Here is a 16,647-nt window from a genome sequence, read left to right as displayed (position 1 = left end):
TCTCTTGTCCAGACAGCGGCCTGCAGTTTGTTTTGGCTCCAGCCGGAGTCTCTTCCATTGTCTGCGTCGATTCCGATTCCAGAATGTTGTTGCGTGCCGCAGCAGCGGCACACGGCGTCTCGGAACTCTTTTATGGCCTCGCCGGGTGACATCATAGAAAGCTGGCATGAGCCTGCCTATTCCTGTTTGTTTGTGCCAGTTTTGCCAGTGGGCAGCGAGGCCGCACCGCCTTTCTTGGCACGCCGGTCGTTACCGTGGTGCTTTCCAAGTGTGTGTGTGTGTGTGTGTGTGTTCGTCTGTGTGCTCATAAAAGGTGGGGTACCTGCAGGTGAACACAGACAGTGTCAAGAGCCAATATTTCAGAGGATTCCTAATTACTTCATAGGCTAACAATGATTGATATTTTCCACTGGCAGTGGAAGAAATAATTGAATCTATGGAAAGAGCTTTGCCAGCAAGAAAGGGGAATGCCGATTACTCATCAATGATGCAACGGTGCAATGATTATATGATTGGAAAAATGAGTGATAAAGAGAGTTAGTCAATGTCTTCACAACTCTATATTGTGTTCTTGATTTTTATTGTTTGTTTCTTTGTTTCTTTTGAAGTGGAAAGTTTGTGTCAGGTCTAGTAGTTCAGTACTAGAAGTTCACCCATAAAAAATTGCAAACCGTCGGTCCAAAGTCAGAATAAAAAAGATACAGTATATGAAGGTTGCACACTTTTCTCCATACAAAATATACTATATGTTATCTTATATATATCTTCAGGGTGTTATGACAATGAAAGCTCACCTGGACCTTAAATAGACACAGGTGTCTATTACATGTATTAGTGACGTCATATGACCAGCACCCAATGTTCCTTGATAACAAACAATACTTATTTCACAGCAATCAATGACACAAATTACAATGCAAGAACATATCAAATCATCACATCATCTGACCAAAAAAGGTCTTTGAGGTTTAAAAATGAAAATGCATGTTCCGGTAAATAAGCTAAACTAAAGACAGACCCCCATAATAATCATTGACCCGCCTCCTCCAGGTGATTTCATAGTGATACAATACTCTATACTTGGTCTTTTGGGTCTATTTTGATGCACCGCGCCACATGCACAGTGGATTTATAGCTAACTTGGAGAGCAGTTGAGGCTGGGCACCAGTCAAACATCCTGTCGACATTCCCAGGAGTCACCAAGCCCCGGATCGGAAGCTCATATTCCCACAATCCGGTCTGATATACAGTATAGCTTCCTGGCTGAGGAGCCGGGACCCTGTCAGGGAGTCTGGCGTCAGGATTCTAAACTCAGAAGCAGCGACAGATCATGTGACCTCGGAGATCCCCCCCCCCACCCCCGTGAGGTCATAAAGGTGTCTGTGTGTGTCGGTCGTCAGGGCAACGCTATTTCTGTCCACATGGGAACTGAAGCCGTTTGATTGGGTGATGGACACCAGTGAGTGTCCAAAAAAATAAAGACAACCTGCCTTGTAATGTAGTTTTTGTTTATCCCAAGACGACCAAATTTACTACAAAACTACAAAAACTTTAATCTTAAACCTGTTCCCCTCATGAATGAAATGGATTTAACAGGTGAAATCAATAAGGGATCATTGCTTTGACCTGGAACCACTTGGTCTGTCTATCTAATAGCAGTCTATCTATCTAGCTGTATTATTGGTTTGCAGGTTAATCCATATTTCTCTGAATGCACTGATTACAGATTCTGCAATTATGTCTCCAGGCAATTTTAAACCAGTATTATTTTATTTTTATGTACTCAGATGCCAGCTTTTTTCATCATCAACTCAGCCAGCCTTAATCTCTTTCTTTGAAGCTCTGCTCAGACATAACCTGCCAAGAATTACCCACAAGAGTGACGTGAATGACAGAATGACAGACTAACAGACTAATGATATAATTAATTTGTTGGAGACGATCCATTATCGGATCAATCGGACATATTCGGGAGGAAATCGCTTGGAAATTACTTTGACTGACGTGGAACCTGTGAAGCCAAATTCCATTTACAGTACCAGCTGTGTTGTGCATGCATGCCAGTGTTTATCCAGGCCGGAGGTTCCCAAACTGGGGTCTAGGGATCCCCAGAGGTCCCTGATAGGGGTCCAGGGGGTCCCCAGCCAAATCACAATACATACATTTAAAATAGATAAAACCCCTGCAGATAGTTTTGATTTGTTAAACACTTTTTTTGGTCACTGCAGAATTCCATTCGTGTTATTTCATAGTTTCGATGTATTTACTATTATTCGACTTTTGACTGGTAGTGTAAATAAAGCTATTTGGGGGTTCCTGACATGAAAAAATGTGGGAACTGATAGGCTCTAAGGACATTCACCAATACGCTTCATCTATGTCTATTATAACTATTCTATTTGCTATTATCTAAGGTGAGCGCCTCTGTGTGGAGTGTTTGAGGATGGGAAACTGGGCTGTCAAGCGAGTATCAAAGATGTTTTGTTGAATTCGATCCATGACACCATGCAGAAGGCTCAGCAGCAAATTCCGGTGTCCCAGATCCATCCTGCTCTATACGCCAACTCCCAACTCTGATAACATCTGCCTTCACAGACGTATAGACAAGGGAAGGGGTCGAAATACCAGACAAAGAACCTGAGGATATCCGTAAGCCTGTATGAGAGCTATTAGCCAAAACATGTTACTTAGCCCCTCTTGTGTGCAGCGTGCCCGTTCTCGCCCCCGTTCATTTTGTTCTTAAAAACATGATAAAATTGCTAAATTTCCCCCCCCGTAAATCTCTAATTATGCTCATGATGGAGGGAGGGAGAGAGAGAGAGAGAGAGAGAGAGAGAGAGAGAGATTGGGCCAACAAGGCTAGGCAGGTAGTCCTAATCCTGTCTAATAGCGATGTTTCTGTTCCATCATGACTGTAGAATCCTTAGCCAGAGGAAACAGAGATCTGTGTGTGTGTGTGTGTGTGGTGTGTGTGTGTGGGGTGTGTGTGTGTGTGTGTGTTTGCATGTAAGCAAGTATAGATTTTTGTATGCCTTGTCTATGCGTGCAAGTGCATGAATGTGAAAGCATGAGAGGATGTGTGTGTGTGTGTTTGTGCGTCTGTGTGCGTGTGTGTGTGTGTGTGTGTGTGTGTGTGTGTGTAAGAGAGGGAGCTTCTCTTGGTAAAAGGTGTACTGTATTCTGTATTGTTGCAGCTACATGTCAGGGCTCCAGGTAAGACTTTGTGTTATCATAGGCTGACAGCTTCTGTTCCTTTGCTCTTCACACACACACACACACACACACACACACACGTACATCAAGTACACTCTGGCATTTGCATACACACAGTCAGAAACATACACACACACGTTCTCTAAATCTTAAATTACCTTTGCGTTGTATCTCAGCTGTCAGTCAGTCAGATTCTTGGCTCTTGCTGTCGTCAGAGTGTGTCGGTGTGTTATCTAACCCTATAGGGCCGATGCAGAGACGCCATTGGCTGGGGGGAATTTGCATATTACAGGTGAGAACCGTATCGCTGTGTGAGCAAGTTACAACTCTAACAGAGGATAAGGTCAGCTTGATGGTTGTTTGGAAGGTTTCCAAAGGGAGAGAGAGAGAGAGAGAAACAGAAAGAGAGAGGTCATGGAACGTGTGTGTGTGTGTGTGTGTACGTGACACTGTAGTCCCTCCAGGTAAATTGCTTCATGTGTTGAAAACTTAGCCGTAAGCAGCCTGTTAAAGTGATTGATGATCCGTATTACAATATATGTTGGAAGCTTTTAAATTTCCCCGTTTGTGTCCAATATCTCTCCATCTTCCATCATCTAATTATGATTTTGGAGGCTCTCCTGTGTTCCAAAATGTATGATATTGAAATCAATATCATGATAATCATAAGGATTTTTTTTAATATCGATATATATCACGATATGTATGCAAAATCATGTTTAAATAATCAAATTAGTGTTCATCCCATTGAATAAAATGGTAATGTTACGGTATTTTCAAATAATATTCCCAGCATTCCTCATTTTGTTTTTGAGTTTTTGAAATAAAATTTGCTTGTTTTACCCGAACCCAACAGAAAAGAACATTTTTCATATTTCATATTATATTATTAATATGTCATATGCTCAATATGTCAGATGAAACTGATGATTGCATTCTTTGAAAATTCTATTTTGTAACTAAGGACCTGTAACTTCAATCATTTTCCATAGTGAGTTTGTTTTCTTGCGGTGATTTTGAAGCTTTCCACTTTTTTAAGTAGTATATATCTCAGTTTGGGTTTAAGGTGTTTAAATATAATCTCAGTGTGCATAACATCACCTGACCTGACTGAATGGGAATGTTATTTTCCTGCTCTGTTGACAAGTGAAGGATTATTATTATTTATTTTTTTTTATCTCCTTCTTGTGTACGAGCCCAGCCGGGGAGAGGGGAGATATGGGACTTGGAAGGAGCTTACCTCTCTAAAACCTTTAGTTTACTTTGGCCCTGCCAGAAAAGCCGCAGTATACGGCACGTTTTGGATTTAGAGACTAAATCCAAAACTACTGTGTCAGTTTCACAACCTCAACCCGGACTTAACGGGATTAGATTGGGAAATGCAGAGGGGAAGGTTTCCATTAGAGATAGCTGCTGTTTACTGCTATGAAGCTCTGTTGGGTTTCACTAGAAGCTTCCACATCATGGTACCTGTTTACATGCAGTCACTCCTACAAAATGCACCTGATACGGATTTAAACTAATGTCCCACCAACGGTATTCTGCTGATATCGAGTAAAAGCCTTGCAACTCTATGTGGATTCATTCCAGTCATCCAGGTGGTAAAATGTCCCAAAAAATAAAAACAAAACCCACTGGACTTAAAATTGAAAAGCTGAAGACGCTTCAAGCTTCAAGCCAAGATGCAAAATGTCTTCAACTCTTCAATTTTAAGTCGTGTGGATTTTGTTTTTATTGTTTTGGACACCTTGTAACTCTAGTGTTGGCGTTAATTGAAATTCTACTTGATCATCAACATGCTGAGTGAGTTTCTCGACCCTCAGGCCCATGAAACCTGTTAAAAACCTTTTGTATAGTTTCAAAAATACAAATGCGTCAGTGTGGGAATAAGTCTTCTTTGCATTTCTGATTAAAACGCTCTTTGGCGGGACGCGGCCTTTGTCTGTCAACAACAACGGTTTACTTTGTTTACGTTTGCGGCCGTCGGCCATGTCAGCTGGCTTTGTGCGACATCCTGTTTGGGTATGTTTTAGCGCTAGAAATTTCCGCTGTCTCCCCAATTTACAGATGATCTGACTCCAGTTGGGTGGCCCGGTGTTTCTGGCCGGACACATACAGATCCGCTTGTGTACAAGTACACAAAACACACACACACACACGCACACACACACACACACATACAGACACACGCATGCACGCGCAACTGGGAAAATACACTTTGTATACGTACAAACGCACAAACACACACTCTCTTACGTATGTGCACAAAAGTCTGTAAGTGCTTGTATACACACACCCATGCCTGTGTATGTATATCACACACACACACACACACACACACACACACACACACACAGCGTGGAGTAAACTGAAGTAAACGTGGAACCCTGGAGGCCTAAACACAGCTGGTTAGATTCCTGTGGCGGATGTCAGGGTCACAGATGGACCAGAATACTGGGGAGAGAAGAAGAAGTGGAGGAGAGGGAGAAGGAAGAGGAGAGAAGGAAAGGAGGAGAGGGAAAGAAGAGAGGAGGAGGAGAGGGAGAAGGAAGAGGAGAACAAGGGGGGGAGATACGGTGAAGGGAAGATGAGAGGAAGAGAGAAGTAGCAAGAGAGAGGGAGAAAGGAGGAGGAGGTGGGAGGAAAAGAGGGAGAGAAGAGAGGGAGGAGAGGGAGAAGGAAGAGAGCAAGGGACGAGGGGGTAGGAGAGATACATTGAAGGGAGGATGAGAGGAGGAGAGGGGGAGAAAGGAGGAGAAGAGAGGAGGAGAGAAGGGAAATGGGGAAAGGGAGAAGACAGAAGTAAGGATGAGAGGAGTAACAAGAGAGAGGGAGAAAGGAGGAGGAGGTGGGAGGAAAAGAGGGAGAGAAGAGAGGGAGGAGAGGGAGAAGGAAGAGAGCAAGGGACGAGGGGGTAGGAGAAATACATTGAAGGGAGGATGAGAGGAGGAGAGGGGGAGAAAGGAGGAGAAGAGAGGAGGAGAGAAGGGAAATGGGGAAAGGGAGAAGACAGAAGTAAGAAAGAGAGGAGTAACAAGAGAGAGGGAGAAAGGAGGAGGAGGTGGGAGGAAAAGAGGGAGAGAAGAGAGGGAGGAGAGGGAGAAGGAAGAGAGCAAGGGACGAGGGGGTCGGAGAGATACATTGAAGGGAGGATGAGAGGAGGAGAGGGGGAGAAAGGAGGAGAAGGGAAAGGGAGAAGACAGAAGTAAGGAAGAGAGGAGTAACAAGAGAGAGGGAGAAAGGAGGAGGAGGTGGGAGGAAAAGAGGGAGAGAAGAGAGGGAGAAGGAAGAGAGCAAGGGACGAGGGGGTAGGAGAGATACATTGAAGGGAGGATGAGAGGGGGAGAGGGGGAGAAAGGAGGAGAAGAGAGGAGGAGAGAAGGGAAATGGGGAAAGGGAGAAGACGGAAGTAAGGAAGAGGTAGAAGATAGGGAGAAAGAAGAAGAACAAGAGAGAAAAGGAGAGGAGAGGGAGAAGAAGAGAGGAAAGAGGAAGTTTCTCCCTCTGTGTTTCTCTCTCTCTTCCCTCCTTCGCTCACCTCTACCCTTTCCTGCTCCCTCATTCTCGCCCTTTCTTTATTTTCATAGACTGTCTTTATCTCCCTTTTCTCTTGTTTTTCCTTGATGTCATTCCTTCACGCCAGCGCTCCAGACAGGTTCAGGTGGAGTTTAACTGTACAGCTATGAGAGAGAAAAAGAAACACACTGTCCTCCTTGGTTTGTTTTGACCACTCTTCGCTGTCATTTACTGGATTTAGAGGGTCAGTCGGATTTTGTTGTTAAAAGCTGACAACACATCCCTCCTCCTTTAAGTCATCTGTAGATTCTGCCCTTTCATTGGTTTACACTGCGCGATGACATCTTGATTGACAGGTCTTGGAGCAAACTCTGCCCTCCCATTGGTTCCCACCATGTGATGACATGCTGATTGACAGGATGCGGATTAAGTAGATTCCTGTCCTGCACTTAGTAGGGAAAGCGTGAAGGGTCAATCCTAGGACTTAAAAGTGGTAATCCTCAAGATCCTCGTTTTTTTTTTTCGTTTTTTTTTCTTGGACTTTACTGTTAATGAAGTTTGAGTTTCTCTTGTCTTTGTCTGTTGGTGGCTATCGCTGCTCACGCTAACTACCCAGTTCTTCTTCTTCTGTTTATTCCAAACAAACAGGAAACGTAGAGATACCAGACACCGGCTGTGTGGAACAGACAATAGAAAAGCTTTGATCAACTGGATATAGGTTGGATCACTGTTGTGTTTTAGCAATCAGTGATAGAGAGTAGCAAAACAGACATTTATTTACATGAAAACATCACAGATTATTACCTTAAATACACAATACAATGTTAGACATAATACAAAGACACCTTGATGGTACGTGCTTAGGAATGGTTGAGCATTCTCGTCCCCAGTTTGTCTTAGGATTCACATCCCCGCTCCCCTGACCTTCACGCTAACCGCCACCATGCTGTATGAAAGCTAGGAATTCTCCGACATACCAAGCATACAAAGCTTAATCTCACCCCCTGAACCAGGCTTTTTAAAAACATACCGGCACTCTTGTCATGTCACGCACTGTTGTCTCAGCCGTGGTTTCGAGAAAACGCCGCCAATGTATACCGCGTCCCGTGTAACTCTACGCTCTACGAACTCCACGTCAGGATAACATCAGGAGTCGCTATAGGAATGGAACGGGCAAGTCCAGACCCAAGCCGGTACACACGAGCTGCCATTCTCAGGTGTATGTACTGTAGGAGACGCAAGCAGACAGGTATTACAGACGGCTTTTAAAAGACTCGGTAAGACGTGCGCACATGAAAGTGTTTAGACAGGAAAGTATGAGCAAACAGGGGAGATTGATCGGAGAACATTAGCCGAAGCTGAAAGACGCATAGCTCGGTAATACCGGGATGACAGAATTGGGGGAAAGGTGTGTGTGTGTGTGTGTGTCAGGACACACTCTTGAATTCATGCATTAGTACAGAAAAGCAGGTTTACGCATGTTCTGTTACGCTATGTCGGTGAATGTATGCAAATTATGAGAATCCTCCTTTTGTCTGACATAAATTAAAGTGCTTTAACCTTCACCAGTACATGTGTCACCCTAAGCCCATTGGGGTTTAGCTTCCCTTACCCCTTACCTTAACCTTACCTGAACCCTAACTCTAACTTTAACCCTACAGAGCTAAAATAGTCCTTTGTAGATGTGAAAATGTCCTCACTTTAGAGGATTTTTTGCATCTTTCTACTTTTGGGAAGACATTTGGGTCTTGCAATGGTCGTACATGGCAAGTACAAGAGTACACACACACACACACACACACACACACGGGTTGTGTTTCAGTGGGTGTAAGTTAATCCAGTAGCTCTCATATTGTGAGACCAGGGGTTTCAGCTTATTGTCTCATATTCTCTCCTTGTTTAGACTGTCTTTGTTCTCTATGGGAGAATGGAGACCTGACTGCTGTGTGTGTGTGTGTGTGTGTGTGTGTATGTGAGTGTGTGTGCGTGGCCTCTTATACTTGCCATATACTGTATTACCATTGCAAGGTCCAAATGTCTTCTTCACGAAAGTAGAAAGATACAAAAAAATCATCCATACCTTTGTAAGGCATTCTTGTGCACTTTTGTGTGTTTGTGTGTGTACTTGTGTGCTGTTGTGTGTGTGTGTCTATTTATGTATGTGAGTGTGTGTTTTTATGTGTGTGTGCGCGTCTGGGTGTGAATGCATGCTTTATTGTGTGCATGAATGCGTTCTTTTATGTGTGCACACGCATCCATATTTTCCCCATTGTTCTCTTCCTCTGTATTTTGCTCTACGAGTTTTCCTGGGAACCCGAGCGACCACATCACTCATGCTCTGCTCGGGGGTTCAATGCGCCCCCTTAGGCGCTGGCTTAGGATCTGTTTGCCTGTGTAATCCTTCACTTTTAACTTTGGGTGTGGACAACACAAATTGAACGAGGATCAGTGTCTAAACACATCTCCACCCTGCTCACGTGAAGCTTGGATTATAGCCCATAACAATGCATCCTGCGGCCAATAACAATCCGAGGCAGGCCGAGTCGAGGCCGCTCTGATTGGATAACGGTCGAGGAAGTGTTCGTGCCTTAACAAAAGCAGGATGATAGCCCAGAATAATCAGGGAAACATAATGTAAGAATGTGAGTTGAGAGAGATCCGCTTACAGACTCCCATCATCACCAAACTGCATGCTGTGTTTACATCGTTATCTTTTACTAGCATAACATGGTGGATGCTTTTATTTATACTTTACAGCACCATAACTGTGTACATTTGTGTGAATCGCACTTCTAGACCCGACACACAGGACGACAACAACGTGTGTGTGTTTGTACAGTAAGAGGAAAAAAATCTACAAATTTGAAGTAGTATGTACAAGACTGTGGGAGTGCTGGATACCTCCCAGAATTTTCTATAGCAAAATTGTGGTATCAATTTAACATCAGGAGTGTAAAAATCAACACTATGCCAGTGTTTATGTCCACACCCATTAGAGATGTGAATAGCCGGCAAACAACTGTCCAATCAACACTTGTCATTGTTTGTCAGAATTTGCTGTGTATGTGTTTCACCCTCCCCTGAGATTGCTAAGGCAACTCCTTGGGGCTCTGTTGCCCATCAGAGTTGACCTGAAAGTTGCCCTATGTCCCACTGCCTTAATTCCTTCTTTTCTATTTCTCCGCTGCTGCTCTTTCTCTCTTTTTAATCCTTCATTTTGCCCATAACTTGCCCCTCCTCTCCTCTCCTCTCCTCTCCTTTCCTCTCCTCTCTTCTCCTCTCCTTTCCTCTCCTCTCCTCTCCTCTCCTCACCTCTCCTCTCCTCGCCTTTCCTCTCCTCTCCTGTCCTCTCCTCTCCTTTCCTCTCCTCTCCTGTCCTCTCCTCTCCTCTCCTCTCCTCTCCTCCTCTCCTCTCCTCTCCTGTTCTCTCCTCTCTTCTCCTTTCCTCTCCTCTCCTCTCCTCTCCTTTCCTCTCCACTCCTCTCCTCCTCTCTTCTCTTCTCCTCTCCTTTACTCTCCTGTCCTCTCCTCTCCTCTCCTCTCCTCCTCCTCTCCTCTCCTCCTCCTCTCCTCCTCCTCTCCTCTCCTTCGGGGTTCCTTCAGCTGTTAACGCTCCAAAGCCCTTTTTTTTGTCACTTCTATTTTTAGTTTCCATCCTCTCTTTGCCAAAAATCTAATTTGAGCTTCCCTCTCTTTCTCTCCTCCGCTCTTTTTGTTCTCTCTCCCTCTCTTTTTCCTCCAACTCTTCATGTCTTTCACCCTCTTTCTCGCTCTCTTTCTCCCTAGCTGTCCCCCCTCTCTCACTTTCTTGCTCCCTCCATTACCCTCAATTTCACTCTCTCTCTTCATCTCTCTCCATCTCTCTCTCTCTCTCTCTCTCTCTTGCCCTCCTTCTGTCACTGTGATTAGAGAAGGAGAGGAGATCAGAGAGCTGAAGGGAAGAAAGCAGGACCAACACCACTGACCTTTCCCCTCCTTCCCTCTCTCTCTCTCTCTCTCTCCCTGCTCTCTGCCAAGCTCGCTTTCTCCTAGTAGTTTTTTCTTTTCTCTGCCACCCTCTCCTGCCTATTTGGGTTACTATCATTTATTTTTTGGCATGTGTACGTGTGTTTTGCTTGTGTGCATCGCTGTGTGTTCTTTGTCTGCAACTTTTATTGATGCCGCTCTCTTGGTCAGGTGTCACTCCAAAATGATATTCATCGTTAGGACAATTTGGCCTAATAAAGGTTAAATACACTTTAAAAAACTTTCTCCATCTCTTATTTCTTCAACCATCTCCTACTGTACTTATTCTACTTCCTCAGTTGACCTGGATCTCGCTACTTTGGCGTTTCCCTACCTCATTAAACTGAAAAAATAATAAAAAATCTTTTAAATAAAATATGTTTGCAGGTTGGCGTAGCAGTCAAGAGGCCAGATATTAACTAAAAGGTCGCTGATTCAATTCCCATCATCTCTGTTCGTCTCTCTTTCTCACTCCACACCAGTCTGACCCAGAAAGAAGGGTCAAGAATCTGTGTGTGTGTGCGTGTGTGCGTGTGTGTGTGTGTGTGTCCAGTGTCTTAGACTTTAAATCCAGACAATGCAGGGTCAGTCTGTGGACGTCTTCACCTCCTTAACCCCCTTCTCAAAGTTTTACAAAATATTTCCCAGACACCTTGACATGGCAGACACGCACACACACACACACACACACACACACACCTCTGCACACACACACTTTCCCAGGCCATCATTATAGCGGGTTTAAACCCAGACTGAACCAGCTGATGATTATTTACCAGGATCTTGGAGGGTCCTTGACCCCGCTTATTGAGGATAACAATAAGGACACACACACACACACAGACACACATACACACACACACACACACCGGTCATATGCACAGATATATACCCCAAACCTCAATAACAATTTAAGCTTCGATGAACACACTTTTTCACACTTTCTCCTAATCACCAACGCTCACCCTCATCTTCTTTACCTCCTACAGTCAACACTCTTTTGTCCCTCCTCCCCTCCCTTCCTCCCTTCCTCCTCCCTTCCTCCCTCCTTTCCTTCTCTCCTCCGTTTCTGTCCACCCCACCAAGTCCCTTTCATCCACTAATCACATTGAAATGCCAGCGGTGAGCTTTGAGTTTGACCCGGGAGACCCCAAACCATCGTCTTATATGAGAAACACACACAGGCACACACACACACACACACACACACACACACTCACTCATATGTAATTGTGAACACACACATATTTACTTACCCATATAGAGTGTCATATATGACGCATATACACCTTTACAAAGATGTCAACACGTGTTCAAATGCACACACACACAATATAACATGTTATACAATGACACACATACAAAACGTGCACACACACACACACACACACACACACAGGCCCATATAAAACACACACACACGACTGATCCGCCCTGTATGCGGTCTAAAAAACAACCCTGCACTATTGTTAACCTTCCCACCCAGAACCTCAACATGTGAATGAATGGTATTTGGTGTTTTGAAGTTTTAAGAGCCTCATATATATGAGCTTATGCCACTCATACGTCAGCTTATAAAAGCTTTCTGTGTGCGTCGCTTATATACTTTAAAAGCACTGTGTGATATTTCATAGATATCTCAGGAATGCCACCTTGAGTCTAAGAGAAGAGGTTAATCTGTAGTTCACTTTAAGTTTATGGTATGTGGCGATTATGAGTTTGTCTGCATGTGAGCGTGAGCTGGATGTATAGTGGAGGGCAAACGGTCCGAAACTTGGTTTTATATAAAAGTGTTAATGTTTTTGCAACTTTTCGTTCTGAAAGTGCTGTTTTGCTTTCTTGAGTAAAGTGCATGTTAAACCAATACAGATTCTGTACAGGACCACTGCGTATTTGTGGCGATGACAGAGACCTAATTAATCATCAGGTGTGATTTCACCTCACGTTGATCAGCTGCCTTCATCTCATCTATGGAGAATACATTAACGTTAGGTTACCTGGCTTGCTAGCTAACGGTAGCAACTGAACTGTTAGCAAATAGCTTATAGCTTAGATAAACCTTTTAATAACCATAAGACAACACATACTGTTGCGTTTTGAGTAGTAGTTGAGTATTTAGAAAAGCGCTATACAAATAAAATGTAGTATTATGATTATTATTTTACAATGAAGCGCACATTGTTATAAGAGAAGCTAACATTTGTTGTTAACGTTAGCCAACATGGCTTATAGCATTTTCTTCTGAAGCACATTGTTGTATAAGCAGCTTCTATGTACGTATGTAATATGCTATAAGCTCTATTTGCTAATGTTTCAGATGCTAATGTTAGCTAGCAAGCCAAGTAGCCTAATGTTACTGTATTCTTCGTAGAAGAGAGGAGGCAGCTCTACTAATATAAGGGCCGTAAACTTGATTTGAACACAACACATTTGGGTTAAGAGTCAACAAATTCCCTTGCTTATAACTTGTAACTACTTATAATATTTATATATCACTATATAGCCTACATCACTAGGCCATCGCAGCAGTAGGCTACATGTAAACTAATAGACAAAGAACCCAGAAGTAAGTTCTTCCATCATGTGATGCCTTTGAAACTTATTTGCATACGGAGAAGATTATTGGAGATGAAAATCTCAGTGAAGGTGTGAAAATTTATAGTTAAAGACATTTATTTCATTTTATGTAGCCTACCACTGCTGATTTGCACAAAATGCTTTTTCCCACGCCAAGATGAAGCGTCTCACCTCTGGTTGCTCCGGCTGAATTTGTGCTGCGGTGAAAAAACAAACGTCCCGCGGGTCAGGGTAACATTATTAATGGAGTCATGCAGAGGAGAGGACTTCCCTCGGGCTGCTGTCGCTACAACTGGCTCTATTCATGGGTTGGTGCTTAGACTCTGGTTGTAGTTAAGGCCGGTATGTCTCTCTGTTTCTGATCAATGGATAAAGAAGAAACCCTGGAGGGTCCGGTCAACTCAGGCAGGCTGCGGTCCACACACACACACACAGACACACACACACGCACACACACGCTCATACATGCACAGATAGAGTCCTCTGTTGCCCTTTACAAAACCCGAAAAAGATGTAGGACAGAAGACAATAACAAAAGTTTTCTGCAAACATAAAGGCTGTAAAATTCCTTTGAACATAACATCAATGTTGGGAAGATGCATGTTTGGGTCTGCCCTTTTTCAAAGGGCAGACCCAAACATGCATCTTCCCAAACACACACAAAAGAAGAAAATCACGCATTTTATCAATCAACATGCAGAATCAACACTTGAAAGATTTGATCCTTGGTAAATCCTCTGTAAATCCCTCACCTTTTTCAAACTGTTGTAAATCTGCCAGCTTCTCACTGAGGCAAATATTATGTTTCCTCATGTTTCCACGTGACACATGGAGGGGTTAGCTAAGTCTGTTGTGTCTCGCTGTCACTTAGAGATGCGGGATGGGCGCGCGCACACACACACACACACACACACACAGTTAACAGATAGAATGTCTATGGCAGGTACAGGGACATTGTGATTGCGGTTGCTCCCTGCAGGGTTTGTCACTGCTTTCACGAAGGTATCTGGTTGCAAAGCTGGCATGATAGGAAAGTTTTAAAGCAACTCAACTCTTTCTCTGTTTACATCACCATCTCTCTCTCTCTCTCTCTTTCTCTTTCTCTCTCTGTCTTGCTTTCTCTCTAAGTTTTTTATTCTTTATTTATCCTGGAAAATTCACCTGAGCATGCTTGCTCTTTTCCACCGGCGCTCTGCCTTACATGCATCCAGTTAACACACATTCATACTTGGAGCTTCCGAGTAAAACCACAGTCTGGAGCAGTTTGGGGGTTCAGTGCCTTGCTCAAGGGCACCTGGGCAGTAGTTGGTGAGGGAGGGCAGAGCGTTACTCATTCACTTTCTCCGACCACATTTTTCCCAGCTGGCCCGGGGATTCAAACCAGCAAACTTTGAGTCCCAAGCCCACATGTCGTCTTGCCTACCGCTGCCCCCAGTAGAATTTAATTTTAAGAGTTTACTGGCATGAAGCGCAATCCAATACATATTACGAAAGCACTGGTTGTAATCTCTCTCTCTCTCTCTCTCTCTCTCTCTCTGCAGGGTACCAAGTTTGACGAGCCATGCTCAGGCCTGGACTGTAGCGGAGGATGCAGGTGCAACCCAGAGAAAGGCAGCAGGGTGAGTCAGCTCTCACATGTGTGACGCCATCTTGGCTCTTATTCCATCCATTTCCTCCATTTCCATTTTCCTGTACGGCTGGAAAATATCACAACACACGTCCAGTCAAAGTTTTTGTCGCAATGAAGACTGAAGAGACCAAAGAGTTTTCTTAACATTATTATCAAAAATTGTTGAAGCTCTCTTTTGTCCATAAGCCACTATCTTGGCTCCTCTTCCATTGATGTTGTCCATAAAAGACACCATTTTGGCTCCTCTGCTACATAGACACAGAGGTGTGCAGTTGTTTTACGCTCTCTCCCATCAATACACAGAACTTTTTAATTCTTAAATAGTAGATTTGGCCCCTGGTGCCTCCTTTAAAACAGGTTAGGTCTGGGTGTGCTCAGTTTTTCAATCTGGTTCAGGATCCACAGGTGGGTCATAAAAATATCAAATTGGGTCCACAATTTAGTCTGGAAAAATTGTGATCAAATGTTACGTTATATTGCCAAAGTCTACAAAAGTCCTTGCAATGGTTGATTGATAAAAATCTGTTTGGCTGGTAGGTTAGAAGACAAAAAAAGGGTTAGTTTTGTTATTTGGCCAACACACAAGCCCACAAAACAGTCTTTGGCTTGGGAGAAAGCAGATTTTTTTAATTGAGCTCCTAATTTGTAAACTACTGTCTAGTGATTTAGGTTTGTTGATGAAAGCTCAGTTATTACTGCGCTGCTGAACATAGTCATTTCATTACAAAGCCCAATTTGCAGAAACTCGTAAAATACCTAAAATGTCTTGTTCTCTTCATTAAGAAATAATTAACTTGAGGCTCAAATTGCATGTTTTTTTCTCTCTCTCTCTCTCTCTCTCTCGCTCTCTCTGTCACACACACACACACACACACACATACACACACCACTATATCACATATATCACATGTATCTATCTATCTAGGGGGTTGAGATCTTAGCCATGCATGTTTCAACAGTCCTTGTTGATGTTAATTGCTCTAGGCTAGGAACACACACACACACACAAACACAATACAGTGTCTTTAGGCAAGGAACTCATTTTCTTGTCACCGCTAACATAAAATTAACATTAGCTGTCATCCATTATCAATCATATCCATAGCTGGTGGGTAGCAAGTCTTGGCAGAGTGTGGGGTGCATTCTCACACACACACACACACACATAAACACACACACACGCAAGGCGAGTAGCATTCAGTGTGTTGGCGAAGGGCTATTCAGGTAAATGGAGGTGTTTGTTTGTTTGTTTGTGTGTGTGTGTGTGTGTGTGTGTGTCACGTTGCAAGGAATGGGTCTGTACATTCCTGAGACATACCAAACCGCATTACACCCCCCCCTCCCAAACCCTGGCATACACACACTTGCTTGTTCCATCACACACACACACACCTGCCAGCAGAAACCTTTGTTTACACATTAGAAGCGACAAACCGAATTACATCGCTCTCTGATTTACGAGCGTGGCTTTATGACGACGAGTGGCAGTTAAGAGGGAAGTTTCGGGGGCGTTTTATAAGTCTGTACAAACCTGCTGACTTCACATAAATTCCTTTACCTTAACGGGCCTCTATAACAGGCTCAGCATCATCAGGTCAGAGGGGCGAGGGCTGTAAATATACAAGTGGGTGGCTCCGATTTAACGAGTCATTTAGTCTCATATTCAGCCTTCACATCTGATTTTTCTTAAACCAAGAGAAACATTC

The 16,647-nt window shown here is 43.6% G+C and overlaps 1 protein-coding gene across 1 annotated transcript in view; it reads left to right on the top strand.

The window, feature by feature from the left end:
* Positions 1–16,647, top strand: part of col4a6 (collagen, type IV, alpha 6) — a 444,271-nt gene that overhangs the window by 72,401 nt on the left and 355,223 nt on the right. Inside the window, exon 4 of the mRNA XM_078291595.1 lies at positions 14,853–14,930. Coding sequence (XP_078147721.1) covers positions 14,853–14,930 — 78 coding nt within the window. The remainder of the gene's footprint in view (positions 1–14,852; positions 14,931–16,647) is intronic.

Source organism: Centroberyx gerrardi, chromosome 23 (genome assembly GCF_048128805.1).
Source record: "Centroberyx gerrardi isolate f3 chromosome 23, fCenGer3.hap1.cur.20231027, whole genome shotgun sequence".
Classification (NCBI taxonomy): Eukaryota; Metazoa; Chordata; class Actinopteri; order Beryciformes; family Berycidae; genus Centroberyx; species Centroberyx gerrardi.
Note: the sequence above shows the minus strand (reverse complement) of the source record. Positions and strands in the feature narration are given on the sequence as shown.